This window comes from Telopea speciosissima, chromosome 5 (genome assembly GCF_018873765.1).
Source record: "Telopea speciosissima isolate NSW1024214 ecotype Mountain lineage chromosome 5, Tspe_v1, whole genome shotgun sequence".
In the NCBI taxonomy this organism is placed as follows: Eukaryota; Viridiplantae; Streptophyta; class Magnoliopsida; order Proteales; family Proteaceae; genus Telopea; species Telopea speciosissima.
The window spans coordinates 41,485,724-41,502,394 of record NC_057920.1 but is presented as its reverse complement, the minus strand read 5'-3'; the positions used below and the strand labels follow the sequence as shown (position 1 = coordinate 41,502,394).

The 16,671-nt window shown below is 40.6% G+C and overlaps 1 protein-coding gene across 1 annotated transcript; it reads left to right on the top strand.

The window, feature by feature from the left end:
* Positions 1–1,757: 1,757 nt before the first annotated feature.
* On the top strand, positions 1,758–16,463 carry LOC122662289. The gene is made up of 5 exons (XM_043857878.1): positions 1,758–1,920; positions 13,379–13,451; positions 13,544–13,735; positions 15,073–15,166; positions 15,399–16,463. The coding sequence occupies exons 1-5, from the start codon at positions 1,895–1,897 to the stop codon at positions 16,298–16,300; spliced, it is 1,287 nt and encodes a 428-aa protein (XP_043713813.1). The 5' UTR covers positions 1,758–1,894; the 3' UTR covers positions 16,301–16,463.
* The last annotated feature ends 208 nt before the right edge of the window (positions 16,464–16,671 follow it).

Here is a 16,671-nt window from a genome sequence, read left to right as displayed (position 1 = left end):
TGGTGGAATTCCAACTGATGTGTCGTTGCAAGGAGTTGGAATTCCCTCAGTGTCTAAGTGTTGCTGTTGTGCCACTTCAGCTTGTGAATCGACTAACCATTGTTTGGTGGAGGGGGTCACGGCTTCTGAGATATGGAAATTTTTCTTTGTGATTTTTGATATGGAAATCATTGCGGTTCAGGATTTTAGAAGTCGTATTCTTTTATGGCAAGAACATGCCAAGGGAAAAGGAATATGTGGGAAAATAATGGGGTTGATCCCCTCTCTCATCATTTGGGAGCTTTGGAAAGAAAGAAATAGCAGAAGATATGAGGGGAGAGCTAGACCTGCTAGTGTGATTGTGGAAAGCGGTAAAGAATTGGTTGAGAGAAATCCCATTCATTGACTCTTACAAGAAAGCTCTGTCTTTTAGCGATAAGCTTACCCTTCAAATCTTTAATATTGCCCCACCTCAAGCTCGTTGCAAACCTCCTCTTGCAGTCTATTGGTCCTCCCCCCCCCCCCCCCTTTAATGCAATTAAACTCAACATTGATGGCACTTGTCGAGGTAACCCTGGGGTGGGTGGAGGGGTAGGAATTATAAGGGATGGAAATGGGCAGGCTCTGGCTGCCTTTGCAAATTATTATGGTGAGTGTACTAATTTCATTGCGGAGTTTCGTGCCTTACGAGATGGTCATCAGCTTTGTGCAGAAATGAACTTTCGGGACGTCCAAGTAAACTCTGATTCTGCTGTTGTGGTTCAATGCATCTCTAAAAGATTCTGCAATATTTGGAGGGGGTGGTACTGGTTCCAGGAAATTCTTATGTTGATGCAATCCCTCCAGCCGATGGTTAATTTCACTTTCCGGGAGGGAAACAGAGCTGCAGATTGGTTAGCCAACTATGCTTGCGATTCGGCATCAAACACGGTCTTTAATTCTTCACTCAATCTTCCCTCAGATCTTATGAAAATTCTTAGGGAAGGTGCGGCTGGTTTTCCTGTTATTCGCAAATAGTTGTATTCTTTGTTTTGGGTTTTAGGGTAAGGTGAGCTGGCCTCTTTGTTGAGTGAGTGAGCTTCTGTAATTGCGGGTTGGGGTTAGGCGGGTATGTCCCCCCCCTTGTAATTCCTCTTTTTACTTGATTGGTTCTTAATAAAAATTTTAGGGGCCAGTCCAGGTCCCAGATAATATTCGGGTTTTAAAAAAAAGCAAAAAAATTAAGAAGTTTTTTATAAGTATTGTAATAGAGTTAAAAAAAATTTGTGTGTACCATGTGTTCTAGACTTGTAGTAGTGCTAGTGCGCTACACTAGGAGTGGTAGAGTAGCATCACTAAAGTGGCGTGGCAGTAGTACCAGGCATGTCTCTACTGTGATTAGAATCTGTCCACATTCATTTGACATGGTTACAGCTCTTGTAGAAGGCTGTTAAACAAAGTGGAAAAATAACAAGATGCTTTTTGGAGGTTAACCAGTGTAAAAAAACCGTTTTTTTGAGTCAAGGATGCTTTATCATTTCTTTATCTAGTGAGGGACAAGAAATGAACCTGCAGATTCCTTTGTCGAATATAGTAAAAATAAAATCTCATCATGTATAGGGAAATATATTCTCCAATGTTTTGTAATTTTTTTTTATTCAAATACAATTTTTTTTAATCAAATTATTTTTATTTCTTGTGTATTTTTGGGTTTATGCAATTAGCTTGCAAGTCTGCATATTCAAACAGAAGTCACCATCTTTTGTTGATTTTTATCTATGCATTGACAATTTATTTTCTTTAGGTATGTGCCTACAAAGATGGAGAAGTTATAATTGATACTTCCGCCGGTCAGCTTGGAAGATATGATCCTCGGCCTGTTCAGCCTGACAGCCTATTTCCTGTTTTTTCAGTAACAAAGGGGATTACTGCAGGAATGTTACATTGGCTGGTTGATAACGGGTATTTTATTAACTCTACTTCAATCTGGACTCTTTTTTTTTTTTTTGGATGAATAAAAAAGTCATTAACCAAAGGAAAGCCAAAAAAAGGAGGGGGGGGGGGGGGGGAGGAGAGGCAAACAAACACAACCCAAACACAAGGTCCTACCAAAACAAAGAGGGAGTCCAGGGCCTGCAAAAGAGAAGGGGAAGAACCCCAATCGATCACAAAACACTAAACACTAAAAAAAAAAGGGAGGGGAAGCCATCGCAACAAGAAAACTAAAGCCAAACTCTGAAGAAGGGTCTGAAGCCCCATGGCAGAGGGCATGACCTCCGATATCCAAGCTAAAATCTTCTCAATGGTAGGCAAGGAGTAGTCTCTGTAGGGCAGTTTCTAAAGGAAAGGATGGGAGCTAGTGTCGTGCCGGTGATAAACTCGAAGGTGGGGAGGAGGGACAGTAGGACACTGCAGGGGGACAGAGGGAGAGGGATGGGATTTGGGCTGGGGCACCAAGGGGTGGGCCAAGGGGGAAGGGTCAGAGCAAGGGACGAAGGCCCAGAAGGGGCTGGCCCATTAAGGCCAGGAGGATCGGAGGAAATTGGGAGAGGATTAGGCCCAGACCCAGGTTGAGTGGATGGGATCGACCAAGAAGGTTGGGTGGGTGGGCCAGGGCAAGGGTGCAGGTCGGTGGTTGGGTTGGACCAAGGATCACATAAAGGAGGGTTAGAGGGGTGAGGAGAGGCAGGGGACAGGGTGGTGGTGAATCGGGGGGTTAGACCTTGGGATAGGTAAACAGGGAGGGAGGGGGCCAGACCTAGAAGCTAAAGAGTTTTGATGACCACTCAACAGACAAAAAGAGGAGAGCACAGGGGCAGCTGGAGCAGCAGTAGCTCGAACAGACGAGGAACCTGGCGGAGATATCATGGTGGCAGGAGGATTTGAGGGAAAGCGATATGACAGGGGACTAGGGAGCTGCTGGGCCTTGGGAGAAGAGTCAGCGGGTGCATCGAGGGTTTTGAATATCTTTGTGCTGAATTTGTTATAAAAGTGTAATTTTTATACATGCGTAACACATACATATATGCAATCATACATGAAGACATACATAAATGATAACTGTTAATAAGGTGTACTGCAGTCTAAGGGGTGTTTTAGTCTCACATTTATTGATAATAGGCTTATGTGTAATTATACCTGTAACAATATAAGAACCTGTAAACCAGTACAGGGAACAGAAGAAGACAGGAAGGAAGAAAGACAGAAAGGAGACAGCATGATGGAGAGAAAAGGGGAGAACCCTAGAGCCATGATAGGATTCAGAATACTCTTATTGTGGCCTAGGTCCACCTACTTATTACATAACAATAGTGTAATTACAAGTAAGGACACTATTGTAAATTTGACTACACCCATCTAACAATAAGGACTTAACATAAACTCCCCCCACGCTATATGTTTAACACTCCCCTTCAAGCTGGAGTATATATGTCTCTAATACTCAGATTAGAATAACCACTAAGAAACGCAGGCCGAAACAATGCCTTAGTGGACATATCGCCAAGTTGATTGTAAGAGTTAACAAATGGAGTAGAGATCAGTTGCTGCATAAAAACATTCCTCACAAAATGGTAGTGGACCTTAATGTGTTTAGTCCACTCATTGAAGACCGTATTAATAGCAATATAGGTAGTTGCTTGATTATCACAATACATCTCCATAGGTTTAGTGACTGGAAATCCCAATTTTTGAGTTAGGGATTTCATCCACATCAGTCAGTTGTCGTATGTGCCATAGCCCTATACTCAACCTCTACACTCGACCGAGCCATGGTAGTCTACTTCATACTTCTTCAAATAACAAGACTACAACAAATGTACAATATCCAGTATTACATGTATGATCACCATCAGCACCAGCCCAGCCAACACCAGAGTAACTTATAATATCAATATGATCATGACACCAATAAATAAGGCCTTTCCCGGGTGCTCCTTGAAGATATTTCAAAATGCGACATGTAGTATCCCAGTGAGCATGCTTAGGATTTTTCATAATTGACTAATAACACCAGCAAACTCTTTATCATCACACTCTCTAAACTTCAGATGAGGAACCATAGGATTATCCATAGGCTTAGAGCCCAACATGCCAGTCTCAGATAGAAGATAAAGCACCTACTTCCTCTGAGACAAACTGACTACCTTTTTACTTCGAACCACCTCAATCCCCAAATAATATCTGAGAATCCCTAAATCCTTCATCTGAGAATGTTAATGTAAACATGCCTTGACATCCTTAATCCTAGAAGAGTCATTATCATAAATAATAATATCATCAACATACACAACAAGAATGACAATCTTGGACTCATGACCACGAAGAAATACAAAATGATCAGAAAAGCACTATGTGAACCCATAACCATTATGATAGTAGCAAAGATTAGAAACGAGTAACCAGAGATAAGAGAGGAGAGAGGAGGTGAGACTACCAAAACAGCAGAGTAATGAGTTGTAGTCTCCCTTCCCCTTGTGCACTTATTTATTAGCAAGAGTTTACATCAATCAAAGAAAGTAACTCTTTGTTAAACAGGAGATAGAAACCTAATCTAATTAGGAAAGAATAAAAGGTATTTAATCAAACTAGACTAGAAAATAAAGTAAAAATAAAGCAGCAAACTATGTATCCACAATGTCCCCCTATCGTGGTACACTTGTAACTTCTACTCCGATGGTACAAAGGGTCCACTCTTCAATCGTTTACACTCCCCCTCCAGCTGGAGCGTACAAATTACCCATGCCCAGCTTGGAGCAATTTCCAGGAACGTAGCACCACATAAAAACAAGGCGTACCCAATGCACGAAGCTACCGCCACTGTGGGGTCTGGGGAGGGTCATAATGGACGTAGCGTTACCCCTGCTTTTGCAAAGAGCTTATTTCCAGGCTTGAACCTACGACCACTGGGTCGCAATGGAGTAACCTTACCGTAGGACCAAATAGAAGTTTGGTAAAAACATCGCCAAGCTGATCAGCAGAGGAGACAAATGGAGTAACAATCAGTTTCTTCATGACAGCATCTCTCACAAAATGAAAATCAACTTCAATGTGCTTGGTTCTCTCATAAACCACTAGATTGTTGCCGATGTATATGTTGTTTGGTTATCACAGAACATCTTAATGGGTTTAATAGCAAGAAATTTCAACTCCTGGAGCAATAATTTCAACAACATTAACTCAGCTACAGTATGAGCCATGGCTCGATACTCAGCCTCAACACTAGATCCAACCACAGTTGTCTACGTCTTGCTTTTCCAAGTGACTACATTACCACTAGCAAATATACAATATCCCGTGGTCGATCTCCTGTCACTGTCAAAACCAGCCCAGTCAGCATCAGAAAACCTTACTAGATAAACACTCTGATGAGGACGATAAATGAACCCCTTCCCTAGAGCTCCCTTCAGATACTTTAAAATACAAAATGTTGTGTAACGCCCCAAGAAAACGGCATAGCACCGGCCCGTCTAGGAGATCGGTGAGATGTCCCCACCAAGAGACGACTTAGTACCAAGGGGTTTGGGAAATCGGCAAGGGGGTGCAAACTTAGTCCCACATCGACTAGGGAGGGAGATCCTGAGCTATTGATAAACAGTAGCCTTCTCTACCTGTTATGATGCGTTTTAAAGCCATGAGGCCAATGGGCCAAAGCAGACAACATCCCTGGTGTGGCCCCACCACCGGTGTCGGGAGTTTGCTCTGATACCACTGTAACGACCCAGACCCTCTCTTGTCATGAAATTGTCCGCTTTGGCCCATAGGCCTCACAACTTTAAAACACGTCATACATACCAAATAGAGGAGGCTACTCTTTATCAATTGCTCAGGATCTCCCTCCCTAGCCGATGTGGGACTAAGTTTTCACCCTCTCACTAATCTCCCAAGCCCTCTAGTACTAAGCTATCTCTTGGTTGGGACACCTCAACGATCTCCCAGTCGGGCCAGTACTATGTCGTTTTTTTTACTTTACTGCTCATGAGCCACTAGTGCTCCTTTGCTTTCCTTACTTTACGTTTCTTTACTTACCTCCACTTCTAGTTCTCACTATATATCTCAACTCCAAGGCGAGTTGGACATTGATGGAAATCCTTATTCTCTCCCAATACAAGTGGAGTAGAAATTGAGGGACCCCATTGTCCTTCTCATTTCTTTTGTTGGAATAGATGCTGATGAAACCTTTAGTTTCAATTCTTTTTTGTTCTTTACTGTCTTTCACTATTTTGTACTATTCTTTACTATGCTTTTAACTTACCATGCCTCACTGTGCTTACAAACATTTATAAAACAATATTTCATTTCTATATAAAACATATGAATCTCAGAGGCAATGATACTATATACTATAATTGGGAAAACATACAAGGATATCATAGAATTCCCCTCATCTATCTGTATCAGTCTGTAATACACTCTCTATTTACTGTCCTCAACAGTCTTACTATCTCTCTGTCATTCTCCGGATCAAGCTGGATCCCTACGCAATATATCAATAACATTGTGTAGAAATTAGTGAATGGCTTGATTGATCAATGAGATCAGTCAAGCTTTCTATTTATAATAATAATAATAAAAGAGATTACAAAGGGAAACACTGTTCCTCACAGCCCAAATATAACTCTAATTCTAACTAGTTAAATAGAGCTAGAATAGAACTAGGAAAGGGAAAATAACTAAAATAGAAATAACACCCCATGGGTCGATCTTATATCATGGATCGACCCATGTCACACGTACTACCCAAATACCCATATTCCAACACTCCCTCTCAAGTTGGTGCGTAGATATCAGTCATGCCCAACTTGCACACTAGAGGTTGAAAAACTTTTCCAATTAAGCCTTTGGTGAACATATCAACCAACTGTTCCCCAGATTGCACATAAGGAACACAAACCGTCCCATTATCCAGATGCTCCTTGATAAAATGACGATCAATTTCAATATGTTTCATCCTATCATGCTGCACTGGATTATGGGCAATGCTTATTGCTGATTTACTGTCACAGTAGAGTCGCATAGGCAGAGTAATAGGAATACTCAAATCTTGTAACAAAGTCTTGAGCCACAATAGTTCACAAATACCAAGAGCCATAGCTCTAAATTCAGCCTCTGCACTAGAACGGGCCATGTTTGCTTCTTCTGCGCCATGTAACACAATTTCCACCCACAAATGTACGGTAACTGTGGTGGATTTTCGATCATGGGAACCAGCCCAATCTGAGTCAGTGTAGGCCTCAATCTGTAGATGATCATGACGAGAGAATAATACTCCTTTACCAGGAGCCGACTTCAAGTATCTCAAAATCCTAAATACTGCTTCTAGATGATTAGACCGGGGATCATGCATAAATTGACTGATAAGACTCACAGCATAGGCAATATTAGGCCTAGTGTGAGATAAATAAATTAGTCGCCCAACTAGCCTCTGATATCTCCCTTTGTCCACTGGTTCACCATCAGTCTCTCGGAAATGAGCATTTGCCTCAATGGGAGTATCCACAGGAGAACAGCCTAACATGCCAGTTTCAGAAAGAAGATCTAGAGTATACTTGCGTTGAGATAAGAACAGCCCTTGAGAAGAATGGGCCACTTCAATCCCTAGAAAATAGCGAAGTATGCCTAGATCCTTAATCTCGAATTCCTTGGCCAAATAATTCTTCAACTTGGAAATTTCAGCAGAGTTATTTCCAGTTACAATTATATCATCGACATATACTAGGAGGAGAGTAATAATGCTGCCCGATGTCTTGATAAATAAAGTGTGATCTGCATTGCTTTGTTTATAACCAAATGTCAACATCGCTATCTGAAAACGACCAAACCATGCACGTGGTGATTGTTTCAGACCATACAACGCACGCTTAAGTTTACAAACCTTGCCATGAGTTGCAGCAGATGAGAACCCAGGAGGGACATCCATATATACCTCTTCCTCTAATTCACCATGGAGGAAGGCATTTTTAACATCAAGCTGCTGTAGACTCCATCCTAAGTTCACAGCACAAGAGAGAATTACCCTGATAGTGTTCATTTTGGCAACAGGTGCAAAAGTCTCCAAATAATCTATCCCATATGTCTGAGTAAATCCGCGAGCAACCAGCCTTGCTTTAAAACGATCAACAGTTCCATCAGCTTTTTGTTTAATTACAAAGACCCACTTGCAGCCAACAGTCTTCTTTTGTGGTGGAAGTGTGACAAGATCCCATGTGCCATTCTTCTTTAGAGCTAACATTTCTTCGACCATGGCCTCCTTCCACCTAGTATCTGTAAATGCCTCCTGCCAAGTCTGTGGTATGGAAACAGAGGATAAAAAGGAAACAAAAGTATGAAATGATGGGGATAAAGATTCATACGAAACAACCTGTGATATTGGATGTTGCGTACAAGACATTTTTCCCTTTCTAAGAGCAATGGGTAGATCAAGTGATGGATCAGAAGTAATAGGAGAAGTAGCAGCATCTAAAGGATTAGAAATATTACTAGAGGAGGTGTCATTCGATCCTGGGTCAGAGGACAACTCTTGGTCTGGTAATGCTGCAGTGGTGGGTTGTTGTTGCCCTTTTTTCTTTCGATAATACTGCTGTGTGAAATCTTTCACTGGCTGTACCTGCTGCTCCCCTTGAACATCATTATCTAAAGGTACATGATAGTCATCAATAGGTTCATGTAGAGGAGGAATGGGAATCGGCACTTCTTCTAGAGTAGGAATGGACTCCCCCTGAAGAGGTGCCGAAGATGGAAAGAAAGCCACGGCGTCATGAAAAACGACATCCATGGAAACAAAAACACGACGAGATGTAGGATGATAACATTTATACCCCTTTTGGGTGGGAGAATAACCAATGAAAATACAGCGAAGACCGCAGGGATCAAGTTTGCCATAGGCATAGTGGTTTCGAACAAAACAAACACACCCAAAAATTTTGGGAGGAATAATATAAGAAGAAAACCCCTTCAAAAGATCAAGAGGAGATTTATAGTCAAGTACCCGAGAGGGCATCCTATTGATAAGATAAGTAGCTGTTAAAACAGCCTCCCCCCAGAAATGAGAAGGAACATGCATTTCAAACATAATAGAGCGAGCTACATCAAGAAGATGTCTATTTTTGCTTTCAGCCACTCCATTTTGGGGTGGAGTGTCAACGCAACTGGTTTGATGAATAATACCCTGAGTAGCAAGAAATAATTGAAAGGCTCCATCTAAATATTCACGACCATTGTCACTCCTGAGAGTTTAAATGGTAGCTTGAAACTGAGTTTGAACCATGCTATAAAAGACTTTAAAACAGGAAAAAACTTCACTCTTGTGTCGCATTAAGTAAACCCAAGTGGTGCATGTGTGGCAATCAATAAAGGTGACAAACCACTTAAAGCCAGAAATAGAAGAGGTAAGTGAGGGACCCCAGGCATCAGAATGAATTATAGAAAAAGGCTTAGAACATCTTTTATTTGAACTAGAATAAACAGAACGAGTTTGTTTTGAAAAAACACAAGCCTCACATAATAAAGAGTGAGGGTTACAATGCTGAAATAAAACAGGAAAAATCTTAGCTAAGGTTCCTAAAGGTGGATGGCCCAGTCGACGATGCCATCGGTGCAATTCAGATAAATGATGTTCAGCGGAAGTAGCAGTAAGAGCCTAGCCAAACATAGTAACAGCATGAGAGATAAGATTATCGTCAAGCAAGTAGAGACCACCACGCATTTTACCAGTTCCAATCGTTCTCCCTGTCCCCAAGTTCTGAAAGACACAATGTGAAGGATAAAAAATAGCTTTGCAATTGAGATCAGATGTCAAACTAATGATAGAAAGCAAATTAGAAGTTAACTTAGGAACATGTAAAACAGAGGACAAAGATAAAGAAGGAGAACAATGGATGGCTCCCTTCCCTGAGACAGAGGAAAGAGAACCATCGGCTATTTTAATTTTATCTTTGCCTGAACAAGGAGAATAACAAAAAAATAAATTGGATTGACCAGTCATGTGGTCAGTGGCTCCGGAATCAATTATCCAAGGATGAGATAATGCCGAAGCACAAGGACCAGCAAAAGAAATACCTGGTTTGGAGAAAACAAGGTCCGATTCAGAAGAGGGAACCACAGTCGAGGTAGAGGCAGGTGTAGATGAAGAGGCGAAGGTAGTCATCATACGACGAAAGGCAGCAAGTTCCTCTGCAAAAAGTGTGGTAGTAGGGGCTGTTTCAGTAGCTTCAGAAAGATGGGCCTGTGTGCCACCACGACCACGGCCACGGCCTTGACCACGACCACCACTACGACCATCAGAAGAGTCAGATGGCCGACCATGTAACTTCCAACAAAAATCCACAGTATGTCGTTCCTTTCCACAATGAGTACATTTAAGAGGTTCCTTCTCAGATGAGGAACGTGTACTAGTACTAGAAGAGCCACCTCTAGAAGAAATTAAAGCAGATCTCTCTGGCTGTGTAGTTGGTAACATGGTGGAACGACGAGTATCTTCCAATTGTATCATAGAGTAGGCTTGCTCCAAAATTCGAAAAGGTGAACGACTCAGAACTTGAGACCGAAGCTGATCATATTCCACATTAAGGCCAGTCAAGAAAGTGTATACTATGAATTTATCCTCCCTAATCTGAAATTTGGTAATATCAGAAGGACAATCAAGCTGAAAGTTATCATAATAGTCAAGCTCTTGCCACAGGCTACGGAGTTCACAGTAGTATTCAGATAAAGTAAGTTCACCCTGTTTGGTTGCATGGAGTTTTCGTTGAATATCATAAACTTGTGCATCATTCCCTACCTGGGAATAGGTATCGTTAGCAGCTTTCCAAATTTTTGCGGCTGAATCAAGTAGTATATAGCCACGGGCAATGGATGGAGTCATTGCACTGAGAAGAAAAGCCATAACAAGAGAGTTGCTGGAACTCCACTTGTCTTGTAATGTACCAACTTCACTTGGTTTGACAGTGGTACCATATATATATATCCCTTATAGCCCCTTGAATCAATGGAAAGAAACATTTGTGTAGACCAAAGTAAATAATTAGTGCCATCGAGCTTTATCGGGCTGACTGGAAAAGAGGGATAATCATGATGGGTCCCTTGTGTAGAAGATTGGCCAGTATTGGTGGTAGCAGTGGATGCAGCTGAATCAGGCATACTGATAGAACTTCAGTAACCGAGAAGTGCAGGAAACTTGTAGAATATTCTGCAATAGGCAGCAGTTCTTCAAAATAAACTCTGCAGGTTGTATAAAGAAACAACTACAGTGTTGTCAAACAAAGAGAAATTGCAGATCTGTATACAGAAAAAAATCTGCAAGGCTTCAAAAAAAAATACTGCACTCCTGCAAACAAAAAATCTGCAGGTCTTCAATAAAAAACTGCTGCAAGTGTTTTAAAACAGCTGCTGGTCTTCAAAAAAAAGGAGGAAAGGAATCTGCAGATCTTCGCACAATATGGATTTGCAGGTCTCGAGAAAAAAATCTGCAGGTCTCAAGAAAAAAAATTTCAGGTCTTAAACCATCGGCAGGTCTTCTAAATAAAATTCTGCAATGCTTCAGTCTTCAAACATGGAGAAAAAAATACTGCAGGTCTTCGAGAGAAATAAATCTGCAGGTCTTCAATCTTCGAGAAAAATTAATCTGCAGTTCTTCTAAAAAAAATCTACAGTGCTTCAGTCTTCAAACATGGATCTCACTGTGCATGGAGATCATAAAATAGGATAAAGTAAAGGAGGTAAAGTCTAGGGCAAGTACTAGATCATATTTAGATCACCTCAAAGCACTGCCCCCATGAAATAATGGAAACGAGAGAAGGGAAGAGAGAAGGAGGGTCTCTGTTGATTTAGGGTTTTAGGGTAATGGGTTAGTTGATCTAGAAGAGATCAATTGTGGAGGGAGACGATGGAGGAGAGCATAATTAATTTCTCAGATTCGAGTTTAGGCTCTGATACCATATAGAAACCGCTTCTTCTAAAAGGCCGACCTTGTAAGAAAGGGAGGAAACAATATGTATATCATACAGGAGCTTGTAACACGGCGGACTATCCAAAGGGGGACACAGGTGGATAAATAATTTTTTAACACCTGCCCGCTCCCAGGGGGACTCGATACCGTGACCCCTGCCTGCTCTGATACCATGTAGAAATTAGTGAATGGCTTGATTGATCAATGAGATTAGTCAAGCTCTCTATTTATAATAATAATAATAAAAGAGATTACAAAGAGAAATACTATTCACGACACTGTTCACATGAACAGTGTCACAGCCCAAATAAAACTCTAATTCTAACTAGTTAAATAGAGCTAGAATAGAACTAGGAAAGGGAAAATAACTAAAATAGAAATAACACCCCATGGGTCGATCTTATATCTTGGATCGACCCATGTCACACGTAATACCCAAATACCCATATTCCAACACATTGACTTCTCTTTTATCTCCCGCTATCCAAACTTATCACTTTAGCCCTACTTGAGCATCTAGGTACCATTGGTCAGCCCATAGGTCAAACCAATGGTCCAAACGGGAAAAACCTGAACCCAAAACTAGGGTTTTACTACCTTTTCTTCCATAACTTTTTGGGACATCATCCTTTTTCTATGAAATTCATTTCAATATAATCACAACACTAATAGTAAGCTTTCTAACAGGTCAAAACTTTGATAAACACCCAATGGAATCAAAAAGAAACCTAGGGCTTACCTTTGGTAAATGTTTTATTGCCCCTACCCCTTTTTCCTCTTAATTTGGGAAGGCCAAACTTGGTTACTGGTATTTCTAAATTTGGAATTGGACTGTCTTCAAGCTTCCTTCCTTTTAAGGTTCACTGGGTTGGATGATAAAATGTTAGTGCCTCTGATTACACTGTGGAACCTGTGAACTTCAGAGCCCTTTCACATGAAGAACATTCCTGCAATCAAATCATCTGGGAAGATGTGGTACGACCAACGGAACAGAATGTTCACATAGCATTTTAGCAGCATCTTCTGAAGCAAGCCTGCCTCTGCTTGTTATCATTAAAAATCACTGGATGTGGCAAAATCAACTGAACTTGGAAGTAATGATGCAAAAACCATGTCAACTTGAGCATTGATTGGCATTTGAATATAACTTTTAAATTTATATAAATGGCATTCTCGAAACTTCAGTGTTTTGAATAAGTTGTAAGCTTTGTTCCATTGAGCTTGCAAATGTCTGCCACTGTGTTTATTGCGATTCCACTTCTGTCTGCGACAGTGTCTATTGCGATTCCATTTCTCTGCACGTACTTTTCTTTAAGTTATGTTATATGTTTCAGTATATCATCCACCTCATGGACATGTCTTTCTTTAGTATTGGTATTTCTATTTCTTTTAGTCCTTCATTGGGATAAACAATGCATCCTTCAAATATTTCAACTACAAAGCAAGGAATAACTTCTTGTCTGCCTTTTCTTGAAGGAAACTGCAATTCGAGGAAAATATCGCAAACATCTGGCCACAATTCAGAACAAATGGAAAAGATTCAATAAAGGTATTTCATGTGCTCTTTACTTCCAGTTTCAACCAAGTATAACTTCTCTTTTTTTTTTAATAGTCTTCTTTTACTGGGGTTTTGTTGTTTAGGTTTGCCATGTCCTGAACCATACATCTGGATTGCACAATGGAATGGCTGATATCAGGGATAATCCTTTACTCATATGTGACTGGAATGAATGCTTGAACCATATTGCTATGTCAGTCCCTGAAACTGAGCCTGGACTGGAGCAGCTTTATCATTATTTGTCCTTTGGCTGGTTATGTGGAGGTATTATTGAGGTATTTTTTCCTGTGAGCTTCGTTGTCAGTGCCATAATTGCCTTCAGATTTAATTTTGATCTCATCGGACCAAATGGCATTCAGTTCTGATCCGGAATATAAAAGCTACTCTTGTTGCACTTGCACACAGGTAGGGTTCAGGGGGGAAAGACAACTGAGATCACCCACCCTAGCCTAAAATTGACACCTAAACTAGTAACATAAGAGCCAACCTCAAGTACATCCACAGAGGTGACTAGGAAGTATGACCTCAAGTCATTTTCTGAAGAAGGGTACATTATAGTCAATCCAGCTTTAGCTAGTCTAGAAGCTAGCAGTGGTTGGTAGTGGAATTAAAAAAAAATGAGGATGTTATACTTTCAGTTTAACATACCTTAATTGGCTGAGAAATGCAAGTATAATGGCATGCCAGGTTAGATCCATATATACCCTGCTTGAGAGACCTCAAAATCAAGTTTGGGCTTGACCTTCAGGGATGTTGTAATTGCTCAAGTCAACCCAACCTGGACCAAGAGCAGAGAACCTGTTGGACCAGTATTAACCCCATGACTATGTGTACATTTGTGATTTTTCAAAAATTTTGAACAGACAATTGTATCAGTACTCAGTAAAGAGTTTCGATCAAAACTTTTGGAAAAAAACAAATCACAAATGTACAACATTGGTGAAATAAAAAATTCTTAAAGGGCAAACACTGATCCAACTGGGTCTCCATTCTTGAACAGACATCTAGTGAAGCAGACCTTAAAGAATTGGAATGGTTAAACAGGATCTATGTAGTAAAGTCAAAGTAGCTTTGAATTAAACTTGGTGAGGTGAGTTGTGATGCAAGCCCATGACATCCATGCATGGTTCTCTGAGGCCATTTAGTTGATGGGACCCACATAGTATATTATCTTATCTGTGTAACCAAATTGCTTTAGTTCATGTCATTTAATTAAACCCACAATGAGTAGCGAGGTGTTGTGCGGCACTCTATTATGCAATGCTTATTTAACAAGTCATATGATGTGAAGGTTGTTAAAAACTAGCCTGAGTGGTATCCAGCTGGCTCCAAACTTTCTTGATATTATCTCTTGAAAAATAAGGATTCAACACCAAGATTTGAATTGTTGGTTGATTCTAACTATTTAATAGACAAAGCTTCTCCAAATTGTCCAATGGATGTCCTTTTGAGGTGCGTCAGCACCATTTTAAAGGTCCATCACTGAATAATCTGTTTCACTGATTTGACTGGAGAGAGGGAGATCATTTCATGTTTCTGTCCATTGTTTTTTATGTTGCCACTTTTTTCAGCTATCTGCTTTACTGTTCTAACTGTGCATTGGATGGGACAGCATGCATCTGGAAAGAAATTTCAAGAGGTTCTTGAAGAAGCAATCATTCATCCTCTCAACATTGAAGGAGAACTATATATTGGCATTCCTCCAGGCATGACACTCTTTCTCTCCATCTTGGAGCATTTTAGATTACTTGTATTAACAAAATATTTGAAAATTAGAATGTTCAGGTCTCCATTGTTCATTACCTCTTCTTTCTTTTGGGATTCACCTTTTAATTTTTCTTTTTTCCTCTCACATTTCCATCGAATGTTAGGTTTATGTCTGTTACAAGAAGTGATTTGTTTTCTTATTTCCATGCCCATATTTAATGATTGCCTCAGGTGTGGAATCTCGCCTTGCAACGCTCACTTTAGATACAGAAGACTTATACAGGCTCTCCAGGATAAGCAGTCCTCCTGATCTTCCTTCCTCCTTCCAGACAAACAATATGTTGCAGCTTGTAACAGGACTTCCTGCTCTCTTCAACACACTCAACGTGCGCCGTGCCATTATTCCTGCTGCCAATGGGCATTGCTCAGCCCGAGCGCTTGCACGCTACTATGCAACCCTTGCTGCTGGTGGCATGGTCCCACCGCCACATGTGTCTTCCAGGCCACCACTTGGCAGCCATCCTCACATCCCAAAGTTCCCCTCTTTGGAATCACCAGAGAAAAAGAAAGCCAACAAAATGAAGGAGATGGTTATTCCAAAGAAGAAGACTAAGGTTAATGACCACAGTAGAAATTCTAAGAACGGTAATAATGATAAAAAGACTAGCATTGACAGGTACACTAGGCTCTGTACCAGTGGTAGTAGTTCTAGTAGTAGTTCTAATACACCTGACAGTGTTGATGGAAGTGAGAGCGATGATCATAGAAGAGGTGTTAGCAAGATTTTTAGTAACCAAAAGATTCATGATGCATTCTTGGGTGTTGGTGACTACAGTAATCTGGTTTTACCAAATGGGAAATTTGGGCTAGGTTTCAGAAGGTTCAGCCTGAAGGATGGATCCCTAACTAGTTTTGGCCACTCAGGCATTGGTGGATCAACAGGTTTTTGTGACATAGAGAATAGGTTTGCAATAGCGGTTACTTTGAACAAGCTCTCACTTGGGACTGTGACGGGGAATATAATACAGTTTGTTTGCTCCGAGCTAAATTTGCCTGTGCCTGAGGAGTTCTCAAGATTTGGTGAGAATGGACCTGATATAAACCCGAATTTAGGAAGGCCATTGATAAATTAAACGATAAAATCTTTTTAACTTCTTTATTTTTTAATTATGTATTTACAAACATGTATATTTGTATGCAAGATATTCCATGGCAGCAATACTGTAAGTTTCCATTGCCTGTAAAATGAAGATACATAAAATAAAAATGTTTACATAATCCTTTTGGATTTGAGCATACTGAGAATTATGAATCTTTTTGCCTATGGTGTAGTTGCAATTTGCTTTCTGTTTCTTGAATCCTAGAGATGTCAATGATAGAGGATCCATTATTGAGATAGGGCAATGTGAAAATACAAAAGGTTATCTCTGCAGTTCAGAAGAACGAGACAGCCAGCAGCAAATCATGCCATCAAACTTGGCTAAGAATGGACCAATACGCTTAA